Raw genomic sequence first — 17,527 nt, 5'->3', positions numbered from 1 at the left:
CCACTACCTGCCTGAAAGCAGAACTTCAGTGTTCAAAGCTGCCTTCCCCTTTACCAAGGCTGGAAGGCCATTGCTGGAGACAAGTTTAGACCCTCTTCAGCCTGGAGATTGACAGATTTTTAGTAATCTAATTTGTCTACCCATTATTTCCTATATATTTGCTTTCACACACAGTTTGCAACCCTTGAAAGCCTATAGCCAGTTTCATTTTGCTACAAACTTTATTCTTTGTTGAAGACCTGCATGAGCTAGTCTGGGAAGAGTCTGAGTCCCACATCTTCTAAGGATTTCACGTATAAAATGTGCAACATATATATTGACAAACTCGCTTGCTTTTCTCTTGTGATATTTTATTTCAGAGCCCCAGCCATTAACCTCTGGCTAGAGAAAGGAGTTTTTGTCCCCTCCCACCTCAGGTGGAGAACAGCTCCTGACTATGGGAGGAATCTACCAACAGGCATGAGAAGAATCGGGGCCAGGGATGAGATACCAACAACCATCATGCCTGACACTCACCTGGGTATCTGCTATGGATTTATTGGGCCCTTCTGACTTTGGCACTGGGGATACAGCAGGGAAGGGGGATCCATGGTTCCCCATTCTCAGCTTCCCATCTGAGAAGGAAGAAAAAAAAAACTGGCAAGAAACCAGCTACAGATTGTGAAATGTGTGGAAAGGGTGGGTCTCAAAGAAAAGGGAGTTTTAACCAAGACTTCAAGGAGCAAAGTGAAGCTCATTATGTTTGGGCTGAGGAAAGAACATTCCAGGTTTGGGGGAAACACCAATGACACAGGTTCTGAGCATGGTGCATCTATGTGAGGGCAGGAGGATGAGAAATAGACTGGAAGATGCCCCCGTGGTGGCAAGAACTGGGCTGAGCTAGCATGGGAATTTAGAAAGGAGTTGTGACTTTATCCTAAGTGAACTGGGCAGCCTTGGAAGGTTTAAGCTGGGAGTGACATGATTTATCTTTTAAAAAGCTTGCTTTGGGCCTGGAAAGATGGCTCAGCCAGTAACAGTGCTTTTGACCAAGCCAGATGACCTGAGTTTGTTCCCTGAGCCTATGTGGTAGAAGGAGAGAATAAACTCCTGAACTGTTGTCTTTTGACCTTTGACCTTCATGTGTGCCCCTCCATATCACAAAATAAATAAACAAACATGAAATTTTGAAAAGTTTACTTAGGCTGTGAACCCCCACGCTTGCCCCCATTCTCCCATCCATCCTGGTAGATTCCTGTATGATCTGGCTCTCCAGACCCTGCCCCAAGGGTGCACTAAACTCTGCTTTCTGCCTCAGCCCAATCTCCAGTCAAGTCTCCCTCCCTGTCCCACAGCACATGGCAGACTCACTGATCCTTTGGAAGCTACTTTATTTTGATATGCTTTGCAGGGACAGAGCTGGGGGTGGGTGGTGGTGGCTGGACTCTGGAGGGTTGGTGCTAGGGATGCTGATCACCTTCCTCCGTACTGCGACGGCCGAAGTCCATCCATCCGTAGGCCTCTTCCTCTTCCTCCATACGTGGCCCATGCTTCTTGGACAGGTCTGAGGAGGTAACAGGAGGCAAGAATGGGGGAATGGATGCCCAGCCTCCGGGAAGTGGGTGGGGCCAGTATCCAGGACCAGGGCCAAACCTGGCTGGGTCAGCAGCTCCTACCTGCTGTGAAGTATGGGGGACCCTGGGGCCCCACCTGCCTTCGGTGGTGAGAGGCTGGGTCCAACTGGACCAGCCGGTGAGGCTCCAGGCCCCTGTTGGTTCCTGCTCCAGAAGGTGCATCCTGTAGCTGTGAGTGGGGCATCCAAGAAGCTTCGGAGAAGGTCGCCAGGGCCAGCGCTAAGATCAGCATGCACATGCACAGTCGAGACATCTTGTCTGCAAAGGGGAGAGGGCTAGGCCTCAAGATGGGGGTTGTCACCATGTAGGGCACTGGGCTAGACCTTATGGGCTCCAACTCCCAGCTCCTGCCTGGTAACAGACTTGTGATACTGTGTGGAGGTGAAGGCTGTTTCTTAATTTCTGTTCTCCAGTGCCTGCCAGCACTCCCAGGTCCGCAGGTCTTGCTTTTCCTCCTTTCCCACCCAGTGACAGCCAATGCTTCCCTTGGGGAAAGTCAAAACCTAGAACCAGGTCTGGGGAGGTTGCTCAATGGGTAGGAGCACTTGCTGTGGGAGCATGAGGACTTGAGTTCAGATCCCCAGCACTCCTGTAGAAAGCTGGGTGCTACTGTAACTTCATTATTGGGGCAGAGACAGGAGGCGTGCTGGCTGCCAATCTTTCTGAAAGAAAAAAGCAAGCTCCAGGTACAGAGAGAGACTCTATCTCAATGAAATAAAGTGGAGAGCAATGGAGGAGGACACCTGACAGCCTCCCCTGACCTCCACATGTGCACATGGGTGCTCGCATGCCCCCCCAAGTGAACAACATTCAACACACACACACACACACACACACACACACACACACACACACACACCATTAAAAATAAAACCACAGGATCTGGAGAGATGGTTCAGCAGTTAAGAGTACTGGCTGCTTTAGCAGAGAACCCAGGTTTGGTTTCCAGCACCCACCATGGCAGCTAACAACCAACCGTAGCTCCAGTTCCAGGGGCTCCAAAGCCCTCTTCTGACCTCCGCGGACATTGTTTGACACAGGTGCACTTACATACATACAGGCAATACACTTAAAATAAAAATAATAAATATTTTTTAAATCCCACAATAACCATAGAATAGCATTTTCTAGAATGCTCTGCAGGATGAGGCTAGGTCAGTGGCTCTGTAGATGGTTTAGTCTTATAACTTAAAGTAAACCTTTAAATAGAGATGCCAAAGGTGCTCACACACTCAAGGGTGTTACAGACTATGGATACCACTAGCATGTCCATCCAGGGGGTGGGCCACATTATGTCTGTGCAGCCCTCGGAGGAAAAGTCTTACTGTGTTTGCTTAGCTGGGGAACAACCTATGATTATACAACTTCAACAACTGAGAAAAAAATAAACTCAACATTTGCAACTAAGCAGGAAGGTGGATCAAGTTTGGGGAAACCACAGCACAGAACTGAAACGTGGGGGTGGTGGTGGTGGTGGACTGGAGCAAAGGCTCAGTGGTTAAAGAGCACTGACTACTCTTGCAGAGGACCCTGGTTCAATTCCCGGCATCCTCATGGAGGCTAACAACGCTCTATAACTCTAGTTCCAGGGAATCCGACGTCCTCTTCTGACCTCCACTGGCATTGCATGATATGGGTACACCTACACACATGTAGGCAATACACTCATACACATAAAATAAAAATAATAAATAAAGTATTTTTTAAAAGAACTGAAGTGGGATAAAACACACATCAAGTTCAAAGTCTCATCTGTTCTTTGGACTTAATATTTTGGTTCTTTTAGTCTTGTTCTGATTGACTTTATTGTGACTGAATGAGTAACTTTCCCCCATGAGAAAAATGTATTAATAAGATACTAGCTTTCAGTGGATAGATTCTTAGATTAGGTTTCCTTTGTAAGAGAGAAAGAATTCTGTTGCTAAGGAGATAAATGTTGAAGATCAGAACTGGATGTGGTGGCTCATGCTTATAGTTTTAGTTCATGGGAGGCTGAGGCAGGAGGATTGCCACAAGTTCAAGGCTTAGTGAGTTCTAGGCCAGCCTGGACTAAAGTGGTGGCCTGTCTTTTAAAAAGTGCTGCCTTTAATCCCAGCTCTTGGGAGGCAGAGGCAGGTAGATCTGTGTGAGATGGAGGTCAGCTTGACTGGGGCTGACAGGGAAAGACTGTCCCCCAAAAATAAACAAAAGAAAGAGAGAGCAAAAGGAAAGAAGGAAGGAAGGAAGAAAAAAGAAGGAAATAAAGTAAAGAAAAGAAATGGAAAGGAAAGGAAAAGCAATTTTCTAGAGCCATTCTGTCCAACATGAGCCACACAGGTTGACCAACAACATGGTAGCCACTAGCTTATGGCTCTTTAAATTTAAATGAATTACAATAAAGTTTTTCTCCCCTTGAACTAGCCACATGTCATGTGCCTGCACAGCTAGCAATGGCCATACAGGACAGAACGGGCTCGAAGCATTCGCATTAACACGGAATGTCCTTTTGGGAAGTGATGATGCAGAAAGAGCTTGAGATGAGATCCGGGAGCTGTGGGTTCCAGTCTCAGCCCTGCCTATTAATTTGGATGACTTTGGGCGAGTCATATCTGACCTCTGCACCTTAGTGTTCTCATCCCAACAATGGGAGAAAGGCTGTCATCTGTTCACCTCCTGGGCTGTGGGGGAAGGGGGGAACAGTATCAAGGCTGGGACCCTGAGCAAAGCAGGGCAGGTGGAAGAGGAGGGCTGGGAATGCCAGGGTGGTCATAGAGCTGAGACCTAGTTCTACCTTAGGCTAGGGAGAGGGCACCTGCCCTGGAGACACCATGGGGGAAAGCCACCAAGGGGAAAGCCCCAGGCTCTGACCCACAGTGGCCTGCAGCCTCAAAGGGGAAGGGGCCTGACAGCCCTTGTCCCTGCTGTCCCCTCCGTTCCCTTCCCAGTTTCTCACCTGCAGGGCTGGGAGGTGGCTGTTGTGTCGGCTGGGTCAGCTCTGCTATGCTTACTGCTCCAAGCCTGCCTTATAAAGCTCTCAAGGTCCCTCCCAATCCTTCCTTCCAGGTGAGGCCAGACTCCCCACAGTAAGAGAAATGGGTGTGGGGCACAGGGACAACATGTCACCCTGCCCCCACCCTGTCACGGAGTGTCAATCAGTTATTCATTCAGCATGTAGGGAAGGGAAGGGCTGGCACAGGGAGGGGGCAGGCAGGAGATAGACTCCATGAGTTCAAGAACAGCTCACCGTATCATATCCCTTGGGGCACAGGCCTGTTACTTATCCCTTGGACTATATCCCATGGGGAGGGAAGTGAACCAAATGACCTTCGATTCAGCAGTCCCCATATGCTGGTGTTTGATGGGCAAGTTGTGTGTGAACGTGGAGTGACATATTGATTCCTGTTCCCTCCACCAGGCTCTGCAAACAGGATGCGTTGTAATTATTGGGAGCAATGGGCCGTGGGACTGATGGGTCTGTTCTCTCTGCATGGAGCCTCATGTTGGTTGCCTTGGAAAACCTTTATACTCCCCTGACCATGGAAAACCCCAGCATTTCCCTTCTCCTATGCCGTCTACGCTGGCCTGGAGATCTGCCTGAAGCTTTCAGACCTCCTCGTAAACCCCCTACCTTCAGGATCCTGCATGTCAAGACGCCTCCATCTTGCTTTCATGGGTAGATGGTGATTTGCATAAAGCATTCATAACTTTGCAACATAAAAAATACATCTTAAAATGGTTAGTGAACAGACTAAAGCCTTTGTCAAAGAAAAGATGTATTTGTAAACAAAAGGGTATGCTTGTAGGCTTATTTGATAAGCTTCTGCCTGGATGTGGTTTGCAAGGCTAAAATGAGCTCTAGGCTGTTTTTGATTTTTCCATACCTGAGATTAGACATTTTGCCTGTGTTCATGCGTCATTGGGCCCCCTTTATTGTCTGGGAGAGATTTGATGTCCCTTGGGTCTTGTATAAGGGCAGTGGTACCCCACGCTCACAGCCAGCCTTGCTGAGAATTAACAGGTGATGAAGGATGCAGGCTGCATGGTGTCCATGGCAACCTGGGACCAAATGTTCTAGTGAATAACCACTCGAATCCAGAGTAGGGCACAGTGACTCAGCAGATGGAATAAGTGAAAAATGACAAAAAACAGCACAGGCTTTGACAGTAATTAATTGAATCACAGCAATCTCAGAGATGGAAGGACTTGGAGGGGGGTTGGGGGCAAAGGGCAGGGAGAGAGTAGCTCTGCTCATGTCCTGGGGGGAATGGAGATGCTGGTGTTGCTATGGTAACCAGAAATTACAAGCTTTCAAAGAGCCAGGTTGATTTCTGCCTGCGAATCAGGTTATGCCCCCTGGCTGTTCTTCTCCCAGCTAGCGGGGTGGCAATTTCAACAACAGAGCCTTGTCTCCCATTCAATAGTAATGGGCGTCATTGTCGGTACGTCAAGGTGTAGGGGACAGGGGTCCTGCTCAGAGATGTAAGGCACACCCCTGGCTCCCAGGAGTGTGTGCCGCATGGTTCTTCACAAAGAGTGCATGGTTTGATGGAAAGGGAAGCTTTCCTGGTCCTCCCCTTTTCCAGATGTTGAGATGTTTTCTCCTCCAGTGAGGGAAGTAGTGTGGGGTGGTTTTTGGAAAGGTGCAGTATATAAATCACTCTGCACAGCACCCAGAGCGTTAATTATTATTTTTATTTTATGTGTATGAGTGTATTGCCTGCATGTATATGAGTGCACTTGTGTCATGCAAAGCTCATGGAGGTCAGAAGAGGGCATCGGATTCCCTGGAACTGGAGTTATGGACAGTTGTTAGCTGCCATGTGGGTGCTGGGAATTGGATCTGGGTCCTCTGCAAGAGCAGTCAAAGCTCTTAACCTCTGAGCCATCTGTCTAGTCCATAAATACAATTAAAATTTTTTAAAAATTATTTTTCTTTTATGTGTATGAGTGTATTGCCTGCATGTATGTGAGTGCACCCGTGTCGTACAATGCCCTCAGAGGTCAGAAGAGGCTGTCGGATCCTCTGGGACTGGAGTTATGGACAGTTGTTAGCTGTCATGTGGGTGCTGGGATTCAAACCCAGGTCTTCTGTAAGAACAAGCAGTGTTCTTAACTGCTGAGCCATCTCCAGCCCCCATAAACACAATTTTTAAAAAGAGGGATCAGGGATGAAGTCTCTGGAGGTGGAGCCTCCAAGGTCCATTACCTATCTCCATGAAGTCAGGATTAGAATCCTGGCTTCAACACCAGCTGGCTGGGTGACCACAGAAGAGGCTGGGCCTGTGAAGTTGAAGATCAGATCCCATCACAGGGATGACAATGCATGTGCCAGGCACTTGGTAAGTCTTGTGCAAGAACAAATGCAGTTACTCTCTGTCAGGATCCTAGGATGTAAGTGCTAGGATGACCCCATTCTACGGTTGAGGAAACTGAGGCTCACACAGGGGGGCACTCCCCCGCCTGAGTCCACACACTGAAAAGAGGAGTTGAACTGGAGCTCTTCCTAGGAGGGGTGTGGGAGGCAGAATGGTGGCCTCCCTAAGTATGTCTACACCCCCCAATCCCTGGAACCTGTGGCAAAAGGAAATTCATAGATGTCGTTAAAGCAAGAAGCACATCCTGGATTACCTACCTGGCTGGACCCACATAGCAAAGCAGAGAGAGCTGAAGAAGGCCCCTGTATCCAGCTGCTGGTGTGAAGTGAAGTTCCCAGAAGGAAAGAAGAGGAGGAAGAGAGGAGGAGGAGGAGGAGGAGGAGGAGAAGGAAGAAGAGGAGGAAGAGGAGGAGGAAGAGGGGGGCTGGAGAGATGGCTCAGTGGTTAAGAACACTGGCTGTTCTTGCAGAAGACCTGGGTTCGAATCCCAGCACCCACATGACAGCTAACGACTGTCCGTAACTCCAGTTCCAGGGGATCCAACAGCCTCTTCTGTCCTCCGTGGGCATTGCACGACATGGGTGCGCTTACCTCCATGCAGGCAGTACACTCATATACATAAAATAAAAATAATAAATAAAATATTAAAAAAAAAAAACAAAGGTGTGATGGAGCACACCTTTAATCCCAGTACTTGGGAAGCAGAGGCAGACAAACCTCTGTGAGTTCAAGGCCAACCTGGTCTACATAGTGAGTTACACGTTAGCCAGGGTTACATAGTAAGAGCTGGTCTTAAAAAGAAAAAAGATAGCAAACAAGGGCCAGATTACTTTGGGTTGTTTTAAGTCCCTTTGAAAGCCATTCACTGCCCACCCCTGTGTCTGCTCTAACATCCTTGTGACTATGAAAACTAAAATGGGGGCTGGAGAGATGGCTTAGTGGTTAAGAATGCTTAGTACTCTTACAGAGGACCTGAATTTGGTCCCCAGTACCCACATCTAGCGGTTCATAACTGCCCATAATTCCAGCTCCGAGGGATCTAACACCCTCTTCTGGCCTCCACAGGCACTCATACATATATAAAACAAATAAAATAAATCTTTAAAACTACTTTAAAATGTGTTTTTAGCCAACCACTACCCTACTACCTTCCACAAATCCAAAAGCTAAGAATGTTCTCAAATACAATCTAAAACCCTTAACAGAATTTTTCCCGATTTGGTATAACCTGCTGGCCTGTGTTCCCCAACAGTATATTTGGTAAACACTAATTGATGACTTTCTTTGTTCTGTAATTAATAAAATCTCATGTAACCACTTCCACAGTGGAACAGGTATCCAGGAAAACTCAAATCAGGGTTCCATGCTTAGCACCACAAAAATCAAACACAGCTCACCCAAACCCAAATATTTCAAATTCATTGTGGAGCACTTGCTGAGAGCAAGGGTCCAGGCTATGAGTTCCTTATCCTCAGGGACAAGAGGAGAAAATGTCCCCTTCTTTGATTGCCTAGGTAGGTTTATAGCCTAAGAGCACAAAAACAGCTATCATATCCAGGGTACTCTACACAGGGTGAATGCTCCCTGGGGAGATGGGGCTTCAGCAGCAGCCCCCTCCCACTCCCACCCCCCTTGCACACCTGGCTCATTCTTGCCTACCCACACTGACCAGACTGCTGTTGATGAGCTAGGAACTGCTGTCAGACAGGCCAACACCTCAGCTTCCTAATAGGTTCTTAATTGCGGAAAAGGGGGTTGATGGTGACTCAGTCTCCTTCCTGCTCCAGGAAACCAGGGCCTAGAGGGTGTGATGGTGCTGAGGGCCAAAGAATGACATCTGGGAGGTGTTTGTGTTGACACAGGCATCTTCCTGAGGCAGAGGCTGAGCAGGGGGATGTGGGCTCATGGATTCTGGTCCCACTTGCTATATGGGAGTCGCAGGCCCTCAGACTGAGCTAGAGAAGCTGCCAGCGCCCTGGAAGCCCAGCTTCATAGAGAAAGGGCAAGGATGCCCACATCCCTGCCTCAACCTTTCCTGGCCTTCCCGCTCCCCTCTCTCTCATCTGTGTCTTTGAGGCTGTGTTTCTCAGTCAAGGCTTCAATTGATATTACTCCGGGGGTCCTCATACCAGAGCCTGGGGGTGAGGCTGGGCATCAGCACGGAGGTCTGTGTCCATGTCGAGCATGTACGTGTAAAAGGGCTGGACAGAAGACGAATTGGAACCCCAGGTTCAGATTTCTTAAGGCAAGGCACTTGAACCTTCTAGGTCTTAGTTTTCCTACCTGTGAAATGAGGGGTATTTACATAGTTGTCTTGGATATCCTCGGATATCAAAATCTGAGGATGCTCAAGTCCCTTAAATAAAATGCTGATGTATTTCCCATGACCTACACACACCCTCACAGATGCTTTATTTTTCATTTATTTATGCCTATTATTTTATTTTATGTTTTTGATGTTTTGAGACTCACTTTTGAGTCGATGTCCCCTGGTTGGCCTGGAATTAGCTATGTAGACCAGGCTCTTGCATAGGACCCAGGTTCGGTTCCCAGCACTCACATGGCAGCTAACAATTGTTCATAACTCCAGTTCCGGGGGATTCGATAGCCTCTTCTGACCTCCGCTGGCATTGCAGGACACGGGTGCACTTACCTACATGCAGGCAATACATGCATACACATAAAATAAAAATAATAAATAAAATTGAAAAAAAAACACCTTTAGATACTTATGAAACCTAACACAGTGTAAATGCCAGGTGTAGTGGTGTTCACATATAATTCTAGTACTCAGGACACTGGGATAGGCTTGAGAATTCAAGGCCAGCCTGAACTACATAAGCAAGACCTTGTCTCAAAACAAAAAATCAAATTATAGAAGGTCTTTAAACCTTCCGTCTGGCAGTACAAGCTCACACTAGGCAAACACTGGACCACTAAGCTGCAATCACCAGTCCTTTGAATCTTTTTTTTCTTTCAACAGAATATATGTTTTGGGACTGGGGATATAGCTCAGTTGGTAGAATGCTTGTCTAGCATGCATGAAGCCCTAGAATAGCACTGCATAAACCAGGTATGGTAGCGAACATCTGTAATCCCAGCACTTAGGAGGTAGAGGCAGGAGGAAGTTCAAGGTCAAACTCAGCTACATAGTGAGTTCTTGGCTAGCCTGGGGTACATGAAACCTTGCCTTTAGAAAACAGTCAAGGGGGAGGGAGGAGCTGGAGAGATGGCCCAGTGGTTAAGACTGCCCACTAGCTGCTCTTGCAGAAGACCCAAGTTTGAATCCCAGCACCTACACGGCAGCTAACAACTGTGCATAACTCTAGTTCCAGGGAATCTGATACCTTCTGGCTGCCACAGGTATGGCATGACACGATGTGCTTGTAGGCCAAACACTCATTCACATAAAACATAAATTAAAAAAATAGGTGCTCATGGGGCCTTACCCCTCCCTTCATAGGATTTCCCAGGGTTAGTGGTTGATGGAGAAGGGAGAGATTTTTGTTCTGTGGTGTAGTCACTGGTCAAGTGCCCATGTTCCCATAAACAAACTCTCACCCATGAGTCTGTCAACAGCCCTAAGGAAAGTCATTGGTACATGCCTATAAAGAGGTATAAAAGGAGAGGGCAGGCTAGCTGGGAAGAGGGAGATCAGTGGGAGTGGGAGTGGGCAAGAGAGGGCGATGGGAGTATGTGAAAATGATTAAAATACATTATGTACAGGTATGAAAATGTCATGATGAAACTCACTATGAATAATTAGTGTCATGCAAGATCCAGGGAAGTTAGAAGAGGGCATCAGATTCCCTGGAACTGGAGTTATGCACAGTTGTTAGCTGCCATGTGGGTGCTGGACTCAAACCCGGGTCCTCTGCAATAGCAGCCAGTGCTCTTAGCAGATGAGCCATCTCTAGTCCCTAATTAAAACGTGTTTTAAATGATTTAAATGGGAAAACTGGCTGAAGAGCACCTGTGTGGGAGGAATCCTCTGCTCACTGAAGGTCAGAGATGAGGAAGTGAGGCTTGGCTAGGGTTAGTCCCCACAGGTAAAAGGTGAGGAAGCAGAGCCGTGTACCTGGAGGGTCTTCCTGGACTCCAGGGCTGGCTGGCTATCTCTCTCTGCCTGCAGCCTCTGCCCCATCTCCTCTCTGGAAACCCAGCTCCCCTTCATCTGCCCCTGCTGTGACCTCTGGTTCCTCTACCTATCTGGGTTCTTGTTTACTACCCTTCCTGGCCTAGCTTTCCTCCTCCTCCAGCCTGGACCCCAAGGTTTGTTATTGTAGCTACTTGAGATGCACCTGGACCGTTGCCCCTGTCCTGTCCTCCTCAGAACCTGGCAGCCTGTCCCCCAATCTCGGGCAGAGACTACTACCAGCCCTTCCTCAACTCCTGCTTCTCTCTCTTGATAAAAACCCATAGGAGAGTTCCAGAAAGTAGCCTGTGGATTCAACAGCAAATTAACAGTCTGCTGCTGGATTGTTGCCTGGCAACCTCGGTGAATCATCTTTCTTTCACTCCCAAGGTCATCTGACGGCAGCGCTTGTCTCCCTACCATGAACGCAGCTGTATGAGCCCATTTTCTGCCCCCTTCTTTCCTCATCCTGAAGTCGGTCACCCTGCTTAAGGTCAACTTCTCTTCTAAGACCCTTCCTCTCAGACCCTCCTGCCAGCTTAGAGCCATGTCCCTTCGCTTACATTCAATTCCTCTATTTTTTGAAACTTTTTTTTTTCTGAGACAGGGTCTTCTCATATAACCGGGGCTGGCCTTGAACTTGCTATGTAGCTGAGGATGACCTTAAACTCCTTATCTTCTTGCCTGTACCTTTCAAGTGCCTGGATTACAGGCATACACTAACACACCGTGCTCAATATAAATTTTCTTAGAGCCCTCTTAGTGTCAGGCACTATGCTGCCCCTGGGGATGTGGTATCAATCAAGAGGGTGGGTGCTCCTTTTCTCCTGGACCAGAGACAGTATAGTATGGATAAGCTATCAATCTTGGTAACTCCAGTTCCAGGGGATCTTATGCCCTCTTTCTGGCCTCCTTGGGCATTACATGCATGTGGTGTACCTACATACATGCAGGCAAAACACTCATACACATAAAAATTAATAAATCATGGTGCTGGGGAGATGGCTCAGCAGTTAAGAACAATGGCTGTTCTTGCAGAGGACCTGGTTCAGTTCCATGTTAGTACCCACATGGTGGCTAACAATCATCTAGAACTCCAGTTCCAGGAGATCCGACGTCCTCTTCTGACCTCTGCAGACATTTGCAGGACATGGATGCACTTATATACATGCAGACAATACACTAATACACATAAAAAATAAAAATGATAAATATTTAAAAAAATAAAAAAATCTAAAAAATGACAAAACACTACATATTTAATTAGAATAACATGACTTTAGACAAGATGTGATATTGCATTAGTGTGGCTATGAGAACAAAATATAGATATATTTTTTGAGAACAAATATATATTTAATGCAGGCATAAATTTCATTTGTAATCCACAAATTGGGAAGGCAGAGGCAGGAAGATCAGTAGTTCAAATCAGCCTTGGCTACATAGCAAGTTTGAGGCCAGCCTGGGCTACAGGAGACTTTCAAAAAAACAAAACAAAACAACAGACACCTCTGGGCACAGGAACACATACCTATAATCCTAACACTTGGGAGGCCAAGGCAGGAGGATTAGGAGTTCAAAGCTACTCTTAGTTACAGAGCAAGGTTGACGTCAACCTAGGCTTCTTGAGGCCCTGACTGAAAAACGAAAATAAAATCCATTGATAAAACCCAACAACTGACTAAAGAACAACAAAACCCCAAAATAGTGTAAGCGTTTCCCCTTGTCATAAAAAGTGCCAAACTAGCAGGGTGCGGCTCTGTAGGCCCATAATCCTAGAGCTCAGGGACCCGAGACAAAAGGACATGGAATTGGAGGCCAGCTGGGTCTGGATAGCAAGACCCTGCCTCAAACAAACAAAGACATTAATTTATAACCTGTGTATTTTAAAAATATTTTATTACTTTTATTTTATGTGTATGAGTGTATTGCCTGCATGTGTGTAAGTGCACCCGTGCTGTGCAATGCCCATGGAGGTCAGAAGGCATCAAGATCCCCTGGAACTGGAGTTACACTGTTGTTAGCCACCATGTGGGTGCTGGGAATCGAACCTGGGTCCTCTGCAAGAGTAAACAGTGCTCTTAACTGCTGAGCCATCTCCCCAGTCCATAACCTTTGTATTTTTATGACATGTGCTGCCATGTCCAGCTCTTCTGTGGATGCTAGATTTCTGAATTTAGGTCCCGGTGCTTGTGTGGCAGGCATTTTGCTGAGTCACCTCCCCAGCTTTTTTTTTAGACGATGTCTCATGTAGCTTAGTCTGACCTCAAACTTGCTAGGGAGTGAAGGACCTTGAACTTCCTGATCCAAATCCTGTGTGTTAGGATTACAGGTGTGCAACCCACATTCAGTTTCTGTGGTGCTGGGAATTGAACCCAGGGTTTCATGCATGCTAGGCAAACATCTGACCAACCAAGCTCTACTTTTATTTTTTGAGAGGTTTTTCACTCTGTAGTCTAGTCTGGCCTATAACTTACTATGTTGCACAGGCTGGCTTTGAATACTTGGTCGTCTTCCTGTCTCAGACTTCTGACTGGTGGGACTACATGAAGGAGTCACTGTGCTCAGTTCTGGTGGCTTAATGGTTAGTCTGTGGCCTGAGGGAGATGTATGGTTAGCCAGCCACCACTCCTGGGCCACCCTTCGGTATTCTGATCTGAGCTAGTGGCATACCCCTCATCTAAACTTTATTTTATGTGTATGTGTGTATTGCCTGCATGTATATAAGTGCACCCATGTCGTGCAATGCCTGCAGAGGACAGAAGAGGGTGTCAGATCCCCTGGTATTGGAGTTACAGATGGTTGTAGATAGTTACCATGTGGGTGCTGGGAACCGAACCTGGGTCCTCTGCTAGGGCAGCTAGTGGTCTTTACCACTGAGCCATCTCTCCAGCTTATACCCTCATCTAGGACAGTCACAGCCAATCCACATTCATCTCATAACTGTTGCTCTCATTTCTCACAAATCTAACTAACTGCCCGGCAGGGTGTATGTAAAGACCAAACCATAAAACAACAGCACTAAACAATGATACTTTTCCCTCCATTCCTGCTCTTGCCCAGGCTCTAAACTGGTCACAAGTGACCCTTCACGTTCTTGGTCTCTTGAGGGACTTTACACATGTACCCCTGAACCTAGCTATTGACCCCCCCATTTGAAACCCAGCTTGCAGATCGTAACAGGAGGTCTGTTAATTGTACGGTCTGATCAGGTGTCTTGGCTGGGCATGGTGGCAAGTGACTATAATTTCAGCATCTGGGAGGCAGAGGCAAGGTGAATCTCTGTGAATTTGAGGTCAGCCTGGTCTACATAGTGAGTTCCAGGTTAGTCAGGGGCTACATAGTGAGACCCTGTTTCAAAAAGTAAAAAACAAGAAACAACCCCCTCAAAAAACCGAAAACCAAAACCAAGACAAAAACAAAAAAACAACATAAGCTCCCCCCCCACCAAAAAAAACCCCTCAAAACACAAACAGCAACAAAAACCAAACCAAACCAAACCAAAAAAACAGGGTATCTCAAGCCTTATGAAATGAAGGTTGGTTAGATGAAGGTCGATTCAGTAGGAGTCGGTGGGTTCTAACAAGCTCGCTCCATGGGAGGCTGAACAGCAGGTCTGGAGGGCTGTCCTCACGGTGAACCACGAACCAACCTTCGTCATCATCTCTCTCTGCACGTAGCCGGCCCTTCAGCTTGCTCTCACCTCACAGAAACCGAGTGAGAATCAATGGCTTGACACACACAGTGGCTGTCACATTTATGCTTCTCATTTTTCAACCTCTTCCTGGTTTTAATCAATTGTCTGTGATGGGCATAAATTAACCATAAACAATGATGATTAAGGAGAGGGTGAGCTGTGCGGTGATCTGGGCTGCCATGGCTGGTAACAGTGGCTGTGGAGAAGGGACGTCAATGCAGGGACACGTCAGTGCTGTGGGGTTTGGCCACTCTGTGAGACCCTCCTGCCCAACACACTTTATGCTGGTGTTAGACGTAATTAACCAGGGTTAATTAAATCCAGGGTTAGAATCCAGGTTCTTGTGCATACCGGATAAGCACCCGCTCACTGACTTATATCCCCAACAAACACTTTGTTTATTATTATTATTATGTCTTTTTTTTTTTTACTTTTATCTGCATTTATTTTATGTTCAGTTTATTCCCGTGCCATAAACTTTTGTTTCTTCGGTTTTTTCTGGGATATCTTTTTCTTTTGTGCAACTTCCTCTTCAGGCTTAGGAACGATTTGTTCCTTTTCAGTGAGGATCATTTCGATATGGCAGGGGGAGCTCATGTATGGGTTAATGTGACCATGAGCTCTGTAAATTCTGCGGCATATCTTGGGCGATTTGTTCACCTGGATATGCTCAATGACCAGAGAGTCTACATCTAAACCCTTAAGTTCAGCATTACTTTCTGCATTTTTAAGGATGTGCAGCAAAAACTCAGCACTCTTTTTGGGCCACTGACCTTGTGTCCAGCCCCACTGTTTGGCCTGGGCATACCTACCAACTCCACCATTATAACACCAGAATGGCACACACTGCTTCTTTAAAGTGACCTCTTTCAGATACTTGGTAGCTTTTCAGATATGCATCGCCTTGATGGCCTGGGCAGTTTCACGTGTGTTATTAAAGTGAACACGAAGATTGGAACCTCTTGATTTGCATGATTTTGTAGGGTTTTCTACAAAAACCTAAAAATGGTAGGAAGCCATTTTCACAGGTCACCTCGGGAGGCTTACAGGAAATGCTATTTGTCTTTTTGAGACAGGGTTTCTCTGTAGCCCCAGCTGGCCTAGAACTTGATATGTAGACCAGGCTGGCCTCGAACTCATAGAGATGCACCTGCCTCTGCTTCCCGAGTGCTGGGATTAAAGGTGTCTGCCATCATGCCCAGCTATTATTATTGTAAAATTGAGTCTCATGTAGCCCAGGCTGGCCTTTAACTTCCTATGTAGTCAAGGATGACTTTGAATTTCTGACCCTCCTAACTCTACCTCTCAAATTCTAGGATTAGACACGCCCCACCCTTCTCGGTTTTATTCAGTACTGGGGATTGAATCCTGGGTTTTGTGTATACTAGGTAAGCACTCTGCGAGCTAAATTATATGAACTATATCCCCTGCTCTAAAGGAGGAGTTTCTGTTGTTGTTGTTTTGAGATAGGGTTTCACTATGAAGCTATGGCTGGCCTGGAACTCTCTATGTACACCAGGTTGGTCTCGCACTCACAAGAAGTCTACCTGCTTCTGCCTCCTCAGTGCTGGTATTAACATGTGCCATCACATCTAGCTAAAGGAGTTATTTTTAAAAATAAAAAAGTGGGGGCTAGAGAGATGGCTCAGCAGTTAAGAACACTGACTGTTCTTGCAGAAGTCCTGGATTCGAATCCCAGCACCCACATGGCAGCTAACAACTGTCCATAACTCCAGTTCCAGGGGTTCGACAGCCTCTTCTGTCCTCCTTGGGCATTGCATAACATGGGTGCACTTACCTCCATGCAGGCAACTCATACACATAAAAATAAATAAAAATATTTTTAAAAATAAAAATAAAAAGGTGAAGGATTAGAAGAGCCCCTCAGCTCAAAATTGTCACCATTCATGATTACTATCCAGAGACTGACTGAGTCTCCAGACTAAGAAAGTTTTGTTACCTCTCAAATAAAAATACCTTTGGTTTGTGAGATGGCTCAGCTCATGGCCAAACCTGATGGCCTGAGTTTGATCCCTGGGTCCCATATGGGGAAAGGGAGAAATGACTCCGGAAAGCTGTCTCTGCCTCCACAAGTGCACACAGCGTACATACATGGTACATGTCTGCTCTCACACATACACACATAACATAATACTAATTAAAAAGAACCCCAGTGTATGCTGGGGGTGTGGCTCAGTAGTAGGGATATAGTTCAGTGGATTTAATCTCCAAACACCTCACAAAGAGGGGTCGGGGAGAGAGGAGGGAGGGAATGAGAGTGAGAGAGAAGAGTGAGCAATGTGTGTTGGGAACCTCACCAACTGGCTGAAACTCCACAGCTCTCTAGAGTTGACCCTGCTCTGACTTCCTTTATTTTGGGGGCCTTTTTTTCTTTTTAAAAGATATATTTATTTAATTTTATGTGTATGTGTGTGTGCGCCTGAGTAGGCATGTGCACCACATGTGTGGAGGGAGTTGTGAGCTGCCCTGTGGGTGCTGGGAACTATACTTGGGTCTTCTGGAAGAACAGCAAATGCTCTTCATTGCTGAGCCATCTCTCCAGCCCCAAGTTTTTAGGCCTTTTGAGACAGGTTCTCACTATGTAGCCCAGGCTGACCTTAAACCTGTCATTCTTTATCCTCTTGCCTCAGCCTCAGTCTCCAAAGTGACAGGAATCTAGGCATGTACTATTATGCCCAGCAGTATTTATTAACGATGGATACTGCAA

General features: G+C 46.7%; 1 protein-coding gene and 1 pseudogene across 2 annotated transcripts; both read right to left on the bottom strand.

The window, feature by feature from the left end:
• Nucleotides 1-1,407: 1,407 nt before the first annotated feature.
• Gast (gastrin) lies at nt 1,408-7,251 on the bottom strand. 2 transcript variants are annotated; one of them, XM_008835247.1, is made up of 3 exons: nt 7,225-7,251; nt 1,656-1,871; nt 1,408-1,543 (listed from the first exon to the last, which is right to left on the bottom strand). In XM_008835247.1, the coding sequence occupies exons 1-3, from the start codon at nt 7,238-7,240 to the stop codon at nt 1,440-1,442; spliced, it is 336 nt and encodes a 111-aa protein (XP_008833469.1). In that variant the 5' UTR covers nt 7,241-7,251; the 3' UTR covers nt 1,408-1,439. The 2 variants fall into 2 exon arrangements, with proteins under 2 accessions (XP_008833469.1, XP_008833468.1); XM_008835246.1 differs by lacking the exon at nt 7,225-7,251 and adding an exon at nt 5,221-5,240.
• An 8,000-nt stretch (nt 7,252-15,251) lies between these two features.
• Nucleotides 15,252-15,714, bottom strand: LOC108490964 (annotated as a pseudogene).
• Between the last annotated feature and the right edge of the window lie 1,813 nt (nt 15,715-17,527).

This window comes from Nannospalax galili, unplaced genomic scaffold (genome assembly GCF_000622305.1).
Source record: "Nannospalax galili isolate Female #2095 unplaced genomic scaffold, S.galili_v1.0 scaffold137, whole genome shotgun sequence".
In the NCBI taxonomy this organism is placed as follows: domain Eukaryota; kingdom Metazoa; phylum Chordata; class Mammalia; order Rodentia; family Spalacidae; genus Nannospalax; species Nannospalax galili.
The sequence above is the reverse complement of the archived record's forward strand: the minus strand, read 5'-3'. Positions and strand labels throughout refer to the sequence as shown.